Consider the following 16,997-nt stretch of genomic DNA (forward strand, 5'->3'; position numbering starts at 1 on the left):
TTTGTCTCTATTCTCGTAGTACTGTGCGGTAGCTAATATCTGGGCTGAAGATGAGACTGCCCAAGAACTTTCCGAATCTTTTAATTTCCTACACAAATCTGGAAGTAGATTGTGCACAAATTTATCGACAAACAATCTCTGACCACCTTCTGTGGTCATATCTTGACCGCTATGGTCAATGAATGTTTCTTCAAATCTGGTGAAGAAATCTGACACAGTTTCTTCTTTCTTTTGCTTGCATGCAGATAACTTATCCCAATTTACGCGTATTGCAGGCATTATCGTTTTCATGTAATCTACTATTCTACCAGGTAGTTCCGCTATCAAAGGCTCAGGCTTGGCACCACCGACTTGTCGCGCGTCTGCAGTAGTAATATTAGCCCACGTGTCACCTAATTCCTGGTCATGATCTACATGACAAATTTTTCCCCATAACGGCTGTGGAACAACGTTCCCGAATAACATATCGATATCGGCCAAATTCATTATACATGACCCAGCAGTTTGCGACAATTCTTTATAGTACCCTGCAGGATTTTTACGCGGATCTGGTAGTGTTTGTTTGAGTGCTAAAACTTCAGCTCGCTTCCATGGGACATGTACCCATACGCGGTGAAAGTGCGGCAGGACAGGTGGGACAGCTGTCGCGTCACCCTCTCTCCATTGTGGGGGAACTTCTCTCATAGGGTATTGTCGTGCCTTTTTTTCTACCAGATGCACTAGATTCCGGTGGTGACCCAGAACTGCTTCCCTTACTTCGATATGAAAATAGCATCTCAACTGCTTTTTCCACATCGGGACCTACAATCATACCCTCTCCAAATTTAAATCGTACACGACACATCTCTTGTGGGATGCATTCTTGATCATTGTCTTCTAAATCTTCGCCAAGAAAGACGCACATCTGTTCGAACACATATCTCTGTGTCGCTGCTTCCCATTGGTGGAAGACTTCCATGACAGACTGTACATCATATTTTGCAGTGTCCAGGACCCATTTCCGAGCTAAACTATTCAGGGAATCTCTCTCTTGATAATCAGGCAGTTGACTTCGCAACTGTCTTCTTCCTATGTTAGGGGTCGTAGCAGGCGACCCAAAAAGAGGTAAAAGAAGATTAGTAACAGTGCTGGCCATTTTCTGCCGAATGGAAGGTGAAACTGAAGGACAAGCAGATGAAAAAACGGGGTGAGGTAAGGCGGGGGTAGAGATGGCAGAAGAGGTATCAGGAATAATGGATGTGGTACTAGGCAAAATCATAGAGGGGGCATTAGGAGATGTAGAAAACACTGTAGGCAAAATCGTAGAAAACACAGGTGAAACAGAAGTGGTCGGTGGGCCTGGAGGAGGCTGCACCGAAGAAGTAGGAGCCAGCTGAAGAGCAGCTGGTGGGTGCTGTGGAAGAGCCAGAGGCGCAGCTTGTGCAACTAAAGGTTGCGGGGGTGCTGTGGCATTCTGCGCATAGGGGGGTGGTGAAGTTAATAATTGCGACATTAATTGGTCTTTTTCACGCTCTTTTGCTGTCCCTTGCTGAAGAGACGGCAAAACTGGATAACATTTATCTATTGCCATTTTACGTTGCCTGTGCAACTGCTCATTTATCTGCTCTTCCTCATTATCTTTAAACTGCACGGCAGCTTGCATTACTGAAGGTCCCCCTTCTCTCTTATTTTTCTTAGCTAATTTAATTTCTTTTTGTTTGGCTTCTTTGCGCCATAAGAGGAAAGAGTCAAACATCGCCGGCCGGGCTTTCTTTTTGAAGAGTTTAACTTCAAGGTTGTCTAAGATTTCAGAATCAAAGCTACCATATTGGGGCCATTTTAAAACACCATCTTTCCTAGTGTATTTAATCCATACCTCGTTGTAAACGATGGGGCCTATCCCATGTTTAGCGTATAGCTCGTAAGTCGGAGTTCCAACTGGAGGAACCGGACATGAGTCCTCCAATCGGGAGTCCCTATTGTTACTACCAAGACAAAACCAATTCCCGAGTCTAAGACTAGGCATCCTCGCTCTCTAGTCTAGTTCCAAAACTTCAAAGGATTTATCGATTACGATATTTCTCGTGAAAACACGAGTCCTTCGGTTATGGTGCTTGCAAGAACCAATAAAATCCTTTTGTATCTCTAAGATACCACAAAGTAAGTCCAACTAAGGACTGGGAGACGCTCCACTTATACTTAACTGAAAATATCGATGGCTTCACCAGAAGACTCGTCTCAGCGTTTCGCTCTACCGAAAATTTCAAGGGTCCAACATCAGGGCGATAGCCAGGCCAGCAGTCCTTGTAGCCGTCGGGAAGCGGGGAACCTCGCAGTAAAGACCTTCGGACCACGTCGACATGCAGGGGTCGATGAGGTGGTGGGCCCTCCTCCGGAATTTTCACACGAAGCTCCTCACGATCTTCAGGCTGATTGGTACCACTGGAATCGCCCCAAACGCTGGGCGCCAACTGAGGTACTGGGTTTTTAAGAACCGGTACAGAACCGGTAACCCAGCGGTGCCAGGGGATCAACACCCAGAGACCTCGGGTTCTCCTGAGTCAGACCTACAGAAACTTCAGAGTCTTCTAGGTGAAGTCAAAGATTAGTTTATTGGCTGCAACCAAGGTGACAGGGTCCTCGAAGTACAATTCGAGTATATTCAGGAGACTGCACACTTTCACGAAGTTAGGCTTCTCTTCTTATACATAATATTCAGCCTTGGGCAAAACATTCCTTGGATTCGTGGTATTTCATTTATGGTTACTGATTACAAAAGAAAAGCAGAGTCATGATGACATGCACATATTTCACGTCGTGCTGCCCATAACAAATCATCCGGCAAGGCCCAACATTTCATCAGATATCGCTGGACCCCTAATAAAAACGGTCACCTCCCCTTCATAAAGCAAGTGAAGAAAAGGAGTGGAGAAAGATGTGAGCGAGATATGGCAGGTGTGCGCGCTGAAATGGTTTTATGGCTGGTTGAGCCTAGATGCTATCTTGCTCGGCCACTGGGAGGGAACTGACCTAACGAGTTTGGCCTGGGGCAATGGTTCTAACTTGTACTGGGGTCAGGGAGAAGTCGATTAAGGAGTATGTGTCCTTGTGGAATCAAATTCAACTGGATTAAGGCCTATGTAAAGGGCAACATGTAGCTAAGGGTAGAGAATGCAAATGGCGATTTCGAGGTGAAATCGTCACTCGAATACGCCGAAAATACATGTACTTGATGTACTCGTCATTCTCGGTCTTTTGATACCAAATTCGTCCTATTTCGACAAAGTGTTTATTCTCGAGTTCAGTACTTTATATGGATCCAGATTTTTCAGAACAACAGGACCCCCAAGCAATTTGTACAATTTACATTTCTTTTTAAAAACGCCTTTTGAATCAGAGGCAATTTCAAGAAGGAGACAGCCTGAATTGGGTCTATTGGCATGGATATGTATGCATACAGCAGTGTATTATTTAGTGGTACACAAGGGCTTGTGGAAAGTGAGCAATCAGACAGCAGCACGAAAATCCTACTGCTGATCCTGGCTGCATCTATTTTTACCTGCCTGCCAAGTAACGGGAACCTATACACATGTGCCTTTCAATGTTATATTGCTTTTATTGTATTGCCTGTATTTTCATTGTTGTGTCTGTGACTGCTGTTGTCTGTCTTCCCCCGCTGCCTGTACGTGGTCCGTGCCCCTTTTTCTTCCCTCTGTTCCCCTCACTGTCACTGTGCTCTCTCTGCCCGGTCTTTCCTTCTGTACCCCTCGCTGCCCCGCGTCTCTGCCCGGTTTTCCCTTCTGTTCCCCTCGCTGCCCCCGTGCCTCTCTGCCCGTTCTGCCTTCTGTTCTTAGCTGCCCCTATATTTCTGTATTCTGTATTTTACCTCTGTGCCATTCGTTTTTTGGGACCGTCTGCCCTCTCTGCCACCCATTTTTCCCTCGTTTTTGTGCCCCTTTTGCCTTCTGTTCCACTCATTTTCCCTCATTTTTTGTGCTTTTCTGCCCTCTGTTCCACTCGGTTTTTGTGCCATTCTGCCCTCTGTTCAACTCGTCTTCCCCTCGTTTCTTGTGCCCTTCTGCCCTCTTTTCCACTCATTTTTTTGTGTCCTTCTGCCCTCTGTTCCACTCATTTTTCCCTCGTTTTTTTGTGCCTTTCTGCCCTCTGTGCCACTTGTTTTCCCCTCATTTTTTGTGCCTTTCTACCCTCTGTTCCACTTGTTTGTTGTGCCTGTCTGCCCTCTGTTCCACTCGTTTCTTGTGTCTTTCTGCCCTCCGTTCCACTTCGTTTTCCCCTCGTTTTTGTGCCCTTCTGTCCTCTGTTCCACTCGTTTTTTGTGCCTTTCTGCCCTCTGTTCCACTCGTTTTCCCCTAGTTGTTTGTGCCCTTCTGCCCTCTGTTCCACTCGTTTTTTGTGCCTTTCTGCCCTCTGTTCCACTCGTTTTACCCTCGTTTTTTGTGCCCTTCTGCCCTCTGTTCCACTCGTTTTTTTGTGCCATTTTGCCTTCTGTGTCACAGCTCTTGTGTGATATGAGGACGCATGGGCGTTTAATTCTTCACTACGACAGGCACTCGAGTCCTGCGGACCCCCTGAGAATGTCTCACGGACCCCTGGGGGTCCGCGGACCACAGTTTGGGAAACGCTGATGTACAGCATTGAGCATTCTGTACAGTATCGCTAAAAACCATTGGCAAAGCAATAGTCCACCTGTACAATAGGTCCTAAAGAGGAGGCCTACTGACTTTGCCAATGCTTATTTTTCTTTAAGACACTGCATTACCTGGGATACTTCACTTCAGAAGTGCATGGGGTTTCTCTGTGGGCTGGTCTTCACAGGCACATATCTGAATAATTTTCACTGTCAGCACCTTAGCATTGTGTTCAGTCCAGCTTCTGTTTACATACGTGGGGCTCTGTGATCCCACAATGAGGCGAGGGTGTGAATAGAGTACACGTGATTGAGGGCTCTCCTTTACAGTGAGAGGGAATGAATGAACAGAATAAGGATTAAAGGGACATGTGAAGGGACATACTACAGATGTTGTTGTAGACCAAAAAAAGGGTTGACTTGCCTAGATTGTTTATCATGGACAATGTGGACATTGTGGACTACTGTAACATGCCCTAATTAGAACTCTCAACACAGGATCTAATGACACCGCTTAAGCCCTATTGGTGTGATATTTATCACACCTGAGTAAGCCTGACTCCGTTATGTCACAATTTATCTGGTGCAGTAAAAAACACCGACACACCAGGAATTTTTCCCTTAATAAATATGGCAGGTTCGACCTGCCGATATTTATCAAAAAACTCATAATTGTGAAATATGCGGTAACAACTGTTCCTGCACATATTGCGATTAACCGGGGTGCTCGTAATGAGGGCCCTGGTGTCCAAAACAAGTCCTCGCGGGAATTCTTACACTGGCCCTCACTGGGAAAGTGTTATTTCAGAGTCATCTTAACACTTTAACACAAATACAGCTCTTAAGTACCAAACAGCCTGATTTAAAGTATGGTGGTCTTTACTCTGTCTGTTAGGGTGGTAGAGCTGGGTTTGGTGGCTCAGCAGACTGATGCATCCACTGCCGGGGCCTGTGTTCGACCTCATGGTCACAGGTTCAATACCTGGCGGGTCCACTCAGCCTTTCATCCATCTGCGGTCAATAAAATGAGTACCATTGAGTTGGGTAACAATAATCATCTGTTATTCAGCGCCAAGATATGTTGGGGTGAACGTGCGCTTTACAAATACACATATGTTATGTTATGTTGGTTACTCGAAAGGTACCAACATTTTGGTGGAAGGCCGCAATTGATTGTCGGCCACCAAACTTTTGTTTTAAAAAAAAACAAAAAAGCTCACAAAGTAGGAGATTGATACTGAAAAACAAATAACTGATGACCACCACACCCAGGAGTGTTTGTACCAGGGTAGGAGGTCACTGATTTTATTTTTCAGTTTGTTTATTCTTGGTTTTCTTGAAGGCAAGGGACATACGACTGTTAACCCGAAATAGAATCGGGGGGGGGGGGGTGTCTCATGTCCTTACTCCAACAGACAGCACTCTATCAGTCAGTCAGTCACAAAAACTTTATTTGGCCAATTACAGCCACAATAGTACGGATGACAAAAACATTCCATAAATAGATGCCGCAGCATTACATGATTCAAGTCACATTTGGGGATAATACAGTTATTTAAAAAAAGACACAACTTAGAGTTCATATCTGTGATAAGATGCAAAAAAACATAAAAAGGCCCGATGGGTCACAACCTAGAGACTAAAAAGTCTATCAGACCCTCAGAGTCAATGCACCGCCGATGGAAAGCGGTCTGTTCGACTCTAAACAGTGCAGACAGATGGAGGGTTTTGGGTACATGGTACTCAGTCACACCAGCCTGTCTGCCAAACTCTAACTCAGCCCTTGGCATTAACTGTCCTCATTGATGCATATGCGTCTCCAGCACTGCCTCATAAGAATGTAGAGGAATTCTTATTAAAACTACATAACAGTAATTTTATGTGAATAATGAGTGCAGTTTCATCACCCAACGGGTTAAAGGTATTTATGAAGAATACTGTCTAAAAACGCAACATCTATGAATAGAACCGACCAGGGCAGGGAGAACAGGGTCTCAGGGAAAATGATAAATATTCAACTGTTCCTAAAACACAGCAAAATTAGATTAAGATCTGCCAGGAGCGAGTTCCAAAGGCGAGCAGTAACTCAGAATTTTTTTTTACTCCAGGGTTTGGGTTTTAGAACAAAACCCTTAAAATAGGACCTTTTAAAGCCTCAGAGTCTCCCCAAGGACATCCCGCCTGCCTTATTACAAATGCCATAGAATATAACACGCTTACAATAAAGTGGACGGGATATTTGTCACGAGTAACTAGTCCGCCAAACTTTAATTGAGACCTTCGGTGCTTCTGAAAAACTGCCAAAAGAGGGGTCGGTAGAGTGGTCAGAGAACCGTAAGCAATTCTTTTGTACTCGTGAGCCAACCGAGGTTCCTGAAAATAAGGGATGCTTGTGCATATTTTGGTTCCCTTCAGATAATCTACCGACATGATTATGGATTTTATGAAGCTACTTCAGCAGATCTTAAGCTAGTCCTAAGTACAGGGGCTATGATAATCTACCTGAGATCAGTGGGTGAAATGGAATTACAGGAGTGTAGTCACTCACTGGAAAGAGTACCCTTGTGCAATTTAGAAGTGCGGGTACTCTCTCATTGAAAGTATTGAACCCCGCTGAGAAGTGCAGGTACTCTCCGTTTATAATAAAGAAGTGCAGGTACTCAGTACCTGTAAGTACCCGCTCATTTACAGTACTCCCTGAGATCCTATCATAGCTGACACTACTGCACGCCGATCTTCCTGTTTGACGTAGGACCGAATAGGACAGAGGATTTTTGATCAGATACCTATATGTTGATGTAAAGGGCTGCCGATGACACACCACTCTTCAGCTGGAGAATCAGCTGTATATCGTCTACATAAGTACAGAATATAAGACCCAGAGTATGGATGAGGGAGACCACAAGAGCTACATATATGTTAAAGCGGCAGGGTGACAAGCGCAGAATCCTGGGGGGGATCGTGAACGAACCCACACACTCAGCAGGACACACCCTCGACCCCATCTTCACAACAGGACACCATCACCTTCAGCCACACCACCGAACTCCCATGGACTGACCATCGATGTGTCCACTTCACCTTCAGAACACCCACCATCCACAGACACCAGCACCTGCTCCCACGAAGAAACTGGACCAGAATCACCGACGACCAGCTAACCTCATCACTCAGCAACTCCACCCCAACCATCGCGGAAAACGACGATGCCAACACGGCAGCCCGAACCCTGCACAGATGGATCTCCGACAGCGCCAACACCATAGCCCCCCTCAAGTAAAACAACATCACCCACGCCAAGAAAGCTAGATGGTTCACCACCGAACTTGAGAGTCCAGACGCACATACCGCTGCCTCGAAAAGGCCTGGAGGAACACCAAATCCACAGATGCCCACAACAACTTCAGAGCCGCCTCCAACGCCCACCACCAACTCATCAGAAAAACGAGGAAAAAAGCGATTGAAGACAGAATCTCCACTCATGCACACAACAGCAAAGAACTCTTCAACATCATCAAGGAGTCCGCCCAACCCACCAGCGAGTCCACTGACATCCCTCCCTCACAAGACCTCTGCGACAAACTAAGCACCTTTTTCTACCACAAAATCAAGAGCATCTATGACAACTTCGACGAAGACAACCAACACACTGAACCCTCACCAACCACCCCCGACACCTTGAAGCCAGCGATCGACAACTGGACAGCCCTCGCCACCGAAGACACATTGAAGTTGTTGAAGTCAATCCACTCCGGGGCCTCCACGGACCCCTGCCCCCACCACATTTTCAACAGAGCCGCCGACACCATCGCACCTATGCTCTGCCACACCATCAACCGCTCCCTGGCAACCGCCTTGTTCCCTGACGACTGTAAACACGCTGCATTCAACCCCCTCCTTAAGAAACCTTCAGCAGACCCCACCGACTTCAAAAACTACAGACCCATCTCCCTGCTCCCTTTCCTAGCGAAAGTCATCGTGAAAGCCATCAACAGCCAAATATGCCACATTCATCGTAGATCAGAACATCCTCGACTCCTCTCAATCCGGCTTCATAAAAAACACAGTACAGAAACCGCCCTCCTTGCCGCAACAGACGACATCCGTACCTTACTGGACAAAGGAGAAACAGCAGCCCTCATCCTTCTCAACCTCTCAGCAGCGTTCAACACAGTCTCTCACCGCACCCTAATACGCAGACTCCACGACGCAGGGATCCAAGACAAGGCCCTCGACTGGATCCGCTCCTTCCTCTCTGGCAGAATGCAGTGGGTCAGACTCCCCCCTTTCCTCTCAGACCCTACACCTACCGCCTGCCGAGTCCCCCAGGGGTCCTCCCTCAGCCCTACGGTCTTCCACGTCTACATGACTCTGCTAGCCCCCATCGTCAGAACCTACGGACTCAACATTGTGTCATACGCAGACGACACCCAACTCATCCTCTCCCTATCCAACGAACCCAACACCGCCAGACACAACTTTCGAGAAGGCATGGAAGCTGTCACCAAATGGATGAAAAACAGCTGCCTACAACTAAACACAAACAAAACGGAAGTACTCATAATGGGCCCAAACCCAGATGCCTTGAACAACACCTGGTGGCCCTTCGCCCTCGGAAGCCCGCCCACCCTCACGGACCACACACGCAACCTGGGAATCATCCTGGACTCAGAGCTCAAAATGGACCACCAGATCAACTCCGTCTCGTACTCCTGCTTTCACACCCTCCGCCTCCTACGTAAGACCTTCAAAGGGATCCCCCTCGAACACAGAAAGACCGTCACTCACGCCCTGGTCACCAGCAGGCTCGACTACGGCAACACACTCTATGCCACAATAAACAAAAACCTCACCCGCAAGCTACAGAACATCCAAAACGCCACCGCAAGACTGGTCGACAACATGCCAAGCCACTGCCACATCTCCCAGCACCTGCGCACACTCCACTGACTCCCCATCGAAGCTAGAGTCACCTTCAAGATGCTAACCCACGCTCACAAGGCCCTCCACGACACCGGACCAGCATACCTGAACAGCCGACTCAAATTCCACGCTCCCCAAAGGACCCTACAATCAGCCCAGCTCTCTTATGCCGTGGTCCCCTGCACCAGAAAGACCAGATCGGGAGGCCGCTCCTTCTCCTTCCACGTGGTCAGTGCCTGGAACGACCTAACGCTCCAGCTCAGACAGATAACATCTCTCCCCATCTTCGCAAGAAACCTCAAAACCTGGCTCTTTGACAGACCCCCCTCCTTGTTGGACTGGAACCTGCGAACCCCCCCCCCCCCCCCCCCACACCCCCAGCACCTTGAGACCCTTACGGGTGAGTAGTCGAACTTAACAAACACCTGATTTTATTTTATTTGATTTGAATCTCAGAAGGTGCAACTAGGCTCTACCAGGTATCCCTACAGTTTTCTGTTTTGAAGCAAATGTGGTCATTAGCGTCAAATTGCTGCTACTATGTTTAATAGAATTAGAGAGCCGATGCTGTCAACAGAATCGATCAGTCCTAACGTATCTAAACTGACATCTAGTAATCTAGTACCAATGATGTCTTTGGTGGAGGTGTAAAACCAAACTGCTCCATTAAGAATGCTGTTATCCTTTAGAATAGAACCTATAAGGGAGGCAGAACAGACACATTTGGATGCTTTATAAGTACATCTGTTGTGTGACTGAACTGGAAGAAAATATGGTTGTGTATTGTCGTTGTCTGCCGTGGGTGTGGCAGAATAGGACACTTTCTCCGCACACTTTTACTCCGTGCGCCATTAACCAGCAGTTTTGACACCGCAAAATCTTTTACAGCGCAGGGCTTTACAACGCAATCCATTACAACGCATTCCCCATTACAACGCAATTTACTATTAACTCCAAGGGGGCGTTACTTTGGGGAATGCGTTGTAATAGTTTGAAGTGTAAAGCCCTGCACTGTAAAAGATTTTGCGGTGTAAAAAATGCGAGGTAATGGCATGTGGAGTAACGCACGCGGGCTAAAGGATGTTTCCCGTTGTGACAGCCTTAGTCCTAGGGACCATTGATCAGCAGGTTATTATATAAAAAGAAGGACTGGTTATATTTCCGAAAGCAGAGGCTGTGCACTAGATTTATTACACTTTTCAAGTATCCAACCTAAGCAATTATGAATTAAATATTTGGTTTAACATTATGGCATTCTTATAACTTCCTTCTCTGTCCAGAAAGACACATTTTGGAAATCAATGGCCCTCTTTTAAGGAGTTCTGACATGAACTTCCAGGTCCGAAAAACATTATGAAAGATATGGCTCTTCCTATCATTATAAACACAAGATTCAGACTATCATCAACGCAAACCGGTAAATAGTTATGAGTGACTGCATCTACTTTCACCCTCTCCCCAACATTTCATGCATATGCACTGTATAACGCATTGTTCACCACCTTTGGAGCACATCTTTGACCCTCAAACCCATTACCCCCTCATGGGTCCTCCCCGTCCCAGTCCTAACAACGTGAGGCAGTCCTGCCTCCACCCAGCCAATCACAACGCCAGTTATTCAAAGGTTACATAAGCCCCTCCCACCTACCGCCATGCCTGTTTTTTTTCTGCTCCGACGGCGGTCGGAACGCTGGTGCTCCCGGTTCCTGTTTCTGTTTCTGTTTTTCTTCAGGACGGTGCCGTGAGTGTTTCATTTGCAGTTTTATGCTTCTGCGTTATTTTTCTGTTTGAATTTCACGGGATTATTTCATTTGCAGTTTTTTACTTCTGCATTGTTTCCTGTGGGTTTTTCTCTCTGCGCAGCCGCTCCGGTCCCCCGGTCTGCTGCGCTCCTGTTCTGGGGTCAGGGACTCTCCCCGTTCATGTGCTGGGCTGGGGCGGGGAGTTTTCGTGGTGTCCTTGCCCCGGGTCGTTCCGGCGCTGTGGTTCTAGTGCAGCGTCCGGCCCCCACGGTCATGGTCTTTTGACCTGGGGCTGTGGGTGGAGACTACAGGGCTGCCCTTGTAATTTTCACCGGTCTCACGTTGTGTGTTTTGGTGATTGGGGGCAGTGTTGCTTGGAGGTTGCTGGGCACTTCCTTTATTGTGTGGTGAGTTCCTGTTTGGTTCGATTGCTCGGGTTCACTCACCATGTGTGAAGGGTCGTCTTCACCTGTGCCTGCCTGGGCTGTTTCCATGCGGCATTGTTTCCTGGTTCTGCAGGTGGTTGACATTTTTGCAGATTCTGGGGCTGCGCTGGCTACTGTGAAGGGCTTCTGGTGTTCACGTGATCTTCCTGCCTATGCTGTCCAATTACCTGGGTTGATATAGTTTCAATCTGTGCTTTTACACACTTGTTGGTATTGGCTGTCCAGTTTACGCTGCCTGGGCCTACGATGTGGCCCTGGATCCCTGGATGTTGTGGGGTTCTCCGCACGGTTTGTTTACTCTGTGGTGGTTGACCTTTTCCTTCCATGTTGTCCTGTTGGATATCTTGTCTGATGCATGGCTTGCGGCAGATGCGCAGAGATTTTCCTCGTTTTCTGGGATGGCGGTTTCGCCTGGCGAACTTTGTCACTCACTTTCCTGCATTTCCATGTGTTGCTTCTTCTTTTGGGCTGCGTGCTGGCTCTTGTTCGGCCTGTACTTCACTGTTCCTTCTTCATGGGTTGTGTGGAGTTTGGCTGTTTGCGGGCCTTCCTTCCTGTCTTGGCTTGATGGGTTGCGTCTTCTCCTCGGCTGACGTGGTGCTGGCGTCTTGGTCCACTGTCTGTTTTTCTGTGGCTCCTTGGCTTTTTGGCTCCCTCTACTGACAGTCTGTGTGGTGGTGCTCTGTTTCCTCTCGGCCCTTTCGTGGTCGGGGGGTGGGGGAGGCTGTGTTCCGTTTGGTTCCCGGCCTCTGTTGCGCCTACGGCTCCCCCTGGGTGTTGGTCGTCCGGGGCTTTGGGTATTGTTGTGCCCTGGGAGGGGGCTCTCTGTGACCTGATGGTTGCGGTTGCGTCTTTTTCTTTGGGTCTGTGTCCCACTCCTGGTGTTCATCTGGCCGTGGGTTCCCCGTCTCCGTTGCTGTTTTTGTTTCGGTTTTGGGGGCTCGGATCCGTTGTTCCTGGCTTGTTGGTCCGGTCTGCTTTCCGACTGGTGGGTCCTGTCGGTCTTTGCTCTTGGTTTCCGGATTCCTTTCCGGACTGTCCCCCTTTTTGGGCTGTTTTCACGGTTGCTCCGTTGTCCTTTGACCCGTGTTGCATTTGCCTTCTTCTTTGGACGTCGGTCTCTTTTTGTCTCTGGGCGCTGTTGTGCTGGTTCCGGTGGCGGAGCGGGCCTGGGTTCCTATTCCTCTTTGTTCTTGGTCCTGGCGCCCGTTGGTTCCTTTCTGCACGGTCTGTGTCCCGGGGCTTTATACCTTTGGTGCCGCTGGTCGGTTGTTCCCCTTGCGGTCTGTCATTCCCCTCTCCCTGTTTTGGGTGTTGTCTGTTTTTCACGTTCCATCCGTCTGGCTGGTCCGCGGTTCCTGCGGTTTGCTGTGGATGGGTTCATTTCTCTATTTCGGGTGTTGCCTTTCGGCCTCTCTCCTGCTCCCCAGGTTTTTTCCGCGGTGCTGGCTCCTGCTGTGCAGGTTTTTTGCTGGTTGGCGGTTCCGCTCTGCTTGCATCTGTTGTTCTATGTTATGCAGGGTCAGGTCTGGTCCATACCTGGGTGGGTGACCGCCTGGGGGGTGCTGTTGGCTTTAACCTATGTGGCTTTTGTCCGGTTTTTGCTTCCACCCTCCTTGTGGCTATTCTGGCGATGGTGGCGTTGTGGCCTTGCTCCGGTTTCTGGGGTTCGTTGTTGTTATGGCCATTTTTCTTCTGGTTCCTATTCGGGGCCTTCAGTTTCTCGGGGCCTGTTCGTCACTTTGCATGGGGCTGTTTTCGCCCTCCGGCTCCGTTCTCTTCGCTGTTGGCTCTTTTGTGGGTCCTGCTGGGTCGCCCTTCTGCCCTTTGGGGTTGGTTGCGGTTCCTGGAGGTGGTGGCTGCCTCCGCGGCTGTGGTTCCTTGGGTTTGCCTGTTCCTCCTGTCCTTGGTGTTTCTACTGATTGGCTCCTTGGGTCCTTTTTCGTGCAGGTTGCATGGCTCTGGTTCCTCTCTCCCCTGTTCTGGTTCCTACTTTGGCCTGGTGGCTTTGCTCTCCCGACCTGGTGTTTGGGGTGCGTTTTCAGCTCCTTTCTCTCCTCTTGTTGTCCTTGGACGCCTGTCCTTGGGGTTGGGCGCCACGTTGGGGTCCTTGGTGGCCGCCGAGTTTTTTGATTCGTGCTGGCCTTCCCGTGGCTATTTGCTGCTTGGGCCTTCTTGGGGGGACCAGTTGGTTGTCTCTGTTCCTGCTGGCTTCCATGTGTTGTTCCCACAACGCTATGGCTCATTGGTGTGTCTGATGCCTCTGGTGGTTCGGGCTCCCGCGGCTCTCTCTGGGCCGTGTCTCCTCTGTGGGCTTTGGGTTTGTATTCGGGTCTGTCTGCATTTTCGTTCGTAGACGCTGCTTGGGCCGTTTCCTCCTGTCCTCTGTTTTGTGCCCTCTGTGCTCGCTTCGGCGGCACATTTCTTTGTTTAGTTCGATTTGGTGTGGATTTGATTGGCCCCTGCTCATTTCTTTGGCCTTCGGGCTTTCTGTGTGCCTTCCCTCCTATTTCTCCTCCTGCATTTTCGGGGGATGTGAGGGGGTGTGTGTAGGTGTCTGTATCATTGGCCTCTCTGTCTTTGTTTCCTGCTGCTGCTGGCGGGGGTCGGGTTTGGCCGGACTTCATTGTCTCCGGCTCTGCTTTTTGGTCCACAGCTGGTTTTTGCCCTGATGTCTCTTGCTTCTGACCGCCTGGCTCTTGTGCGGCTGTGGTTGGCGTCTTTGGGCTGTTCCTCTGTGGTGGCTCGTGGCATCACGTTGTCACGTCGGCCTTCGACCCTTGGGTGCTGTGGTCATCTTTGGGGTTCTTTTTTCTCTTTGTGTTCTTCCCATTGGGTAGTTCCTGTGCTGGGGGATCCTGCCTCTGTGTTGGATTTTCTCGGGACTATTTTTTTTTTTTTTACAGGGCCTTGCCCCTTCCGCTTTGTCTTCTCAGTGGGCGGCGGTTCGTGCTTGTCGGGGTCCTGGAGCCTCCTTGGTGGTTTTTGCCCCTTTTGGTGAGTCGGTTTCTTCTAGGCTTTCGGCTTCGTCAGCCGGTCTCTCCTGTAATTGTACCTTCTTGGGTTTTTGTCTGCTGTTTGGGGGGTATGATGTTGCCCCCTTTTGGGCTCTTGCTGGTAGCTGACTTGTTCTGGTTGTCTGTTACTGTGGCTTTTTTGCTGGCCTTCACCTCTGCTCGTTGGTTGGGTGTGTTTGGTGCTTTGGGTGCTCTGCTCGTTTCTTTTCCCTGTTGGGAGTTCCTGCCGGATTGGGTTGGTTTGTGGCTTGTTCCGGCCTTTTTGCCTGTGGGTTCTTCCCGTTTCCTTTGGCAGCTGGAGGTGTTTCTTCCTGTTTTACCTGCTGGGGGGTCCCTTGTTCCCCCTTCCTTGGTGGTTCGCTGGGCTCTCCGGTTTTTCCCACCTTCGTTCCCTGGTGTTTTTCCGTTTTCTCCTGCCCTGTTTGTCTCCTGTGGAGGCCTGGCTTGGGGGTTGTGGGTTTCCGGTTCTGAGGTTAGTCAGGGGGTGCGTCTGGCGGTCTGCCTGCCTTTTCGGTCCTTTGGGTCTGCCTCCTCCATCTCTGGTGCTGGGCCGTTAGACACGTTCTGTGCCTGCTTCCTGGGCTGGGGCGGCTGGAGTTTTCTGTCCGGGAGTTTGTTGGGCGGCCACCCGCTGTCCCGTCTCGTATTTATGCTGCCTTCTTGGCTTGTTGTTTTACATGCCTCTGCTGGCTGTTTTTCTGTTGGCATCTTGGACGTTGCTGTTCATTGATCTTTACTGATTTGTACTCTGCATGGATCCCTGGTGTCCTGCGTTTTTTGGTTGGTTCTCTGCTTGTGAGTTCCTCACGTTGTTAGGACTGGGACGGGGAGGACCCATGAGGGGGTAATGTCTTATTACTTACCGGTAATCTTCATTACCCCGATTAGGGTCCTCCCCGTCCCAGTCCTGTACCCTCCCACCCTCCCGCTGTGTTTGTGTCGGAGTCTTGTTGATAACAGGCATGGCGGTAGATGGGAGGGGCTTATGTAACCTTTGAATAACTGGTGTTGTGATTGGCTGGGTGGAGGCAGGACTGCCTCACGTTGTTAGGACTGGGACGGGGAGGACCCTAATCGGGGTAATGTAGATTACCGGTAAGTAATAAGACAATAACCAACATCTCCATGTTGGACACGCTACAGCCAATAGTATTCCAAGCACACACTCATGAAGGCGTCCCAACTAGCCAATGAAATCAGCAGCACAAAGCTGCCTCGTCTAGGGTATGAAGGGCTATGCAAATGCTCCAATAAAAAGATGCAATGGGGAATGCCTAGCGCTGGAGATCTTACCTCGAATGTAGACCTCTCGTGCTGATTTGGGATCTTCATTTTCGTTTTCTACCTGAATGGAAGGCTTGAAATATGTGAACTTTTCCAATGCAGTAGACAAAGCGTCTAGTGGATCCTTTTCGGACACTGAGTCAGTTTCATCTGAAGAACAGGAAAAGCATATGCTATGTAACTTCACAAAAAATGGATGAACATACTTAATTTTCAAGTTGGAATTCCATGCAGTTTTCTGTGGCTTGCTTAGGTCAGCAGACACAAAAACACAGTTTAAATACCTACCTGTCTAGGTTCTGATCCCTCTAACCTACTTTAACTCAAAAGTAACATCACAGATACACACCTGGAAAGAGGCTGCCCACACAAAATGGATCAAACAATGATCTGTAAGTGGTTTAGATTTGGCTATTATGAGATAAGAGATGGTATGGGAAGGTGGAGAGAGAATGAGAGTGCAAAGAACATAATCCTGAAGGACAGCAAGGTGAAAGAGGAAGGAGGCGGAGATTACCATGAGCAATACCCCACATGGGTGTACTTATTAACAAAAAGTCCGATTTTTGAGTGGTGTAACGTAAATACCCGCATCCGAGAAAAAAAAGATATTAAGACTGAGTAATTAACAGTATCAAAGATGACAAAAGTGAGAGCGTTAGTGACCAGAAGCAGAGTACTTTCTGTGGAATGAAAAGCTCATAACCCTCATTGGAACAGGGAGAGAAGAAAGTGGAGATGCAAGTAAGATGAAACACGATTAAACCCAATACGTTCAAGGAGTTCAGTGAGGGCTGGAAGAGATGAAATGAAATGAAGTGAGAAAACTTAAAGGAGAAGACATAAAAGAAGATTATGATATTGTATGCTGCCTGTAATACCGGTGATGCCCATTTATTTATTTATTTGTGAGTTTTGTACAGAGCCTGAATCACCCCCAAAGGCATATCCCTGAGCT

General features: G+C 48.6%; 1 protein-coding gene across 6 annotated transcripts in view; it reads right to left on the reverse strand.

The window, feature by feature from the left end:
• The window catches only part of LRRC71 (leucine rich repeat containing 71), a 566,767-nt gene that overhangs the window by 336,288 nt on the left and 213,482 nt on the right, over positions 1-16,997 (reverse strand). For all 6 annotated transcript variants that reach the window (XM_078669037.1, XM_078669036.1, XM_078669039.1 and 3 more), the window contains one exon: positions 16,049-16,189. In XM_078669037.1, coding sequence (XP_078525163.1) covers positions 16,049-16,189 — 141 coding nt within the window. The remainder of the gene's footprint in view (positions 1-16,048; positions 16,190-16,997) is intronic.

The sequence above is a fragment of the Lissotriton helveticus genome, chromosome 12, assembly GCF_964261635.1.
Source record: "Lissotriton helveticus chromosome 12, aLisHel1.1, whole genome shotgun sequence".
Taxonomy (NCBI): Eukaryota; Metazoa; Chordata; class Amphibia; order Caudata; family Salamandridae; genus Lissotriton; species Lissotriton helveticus.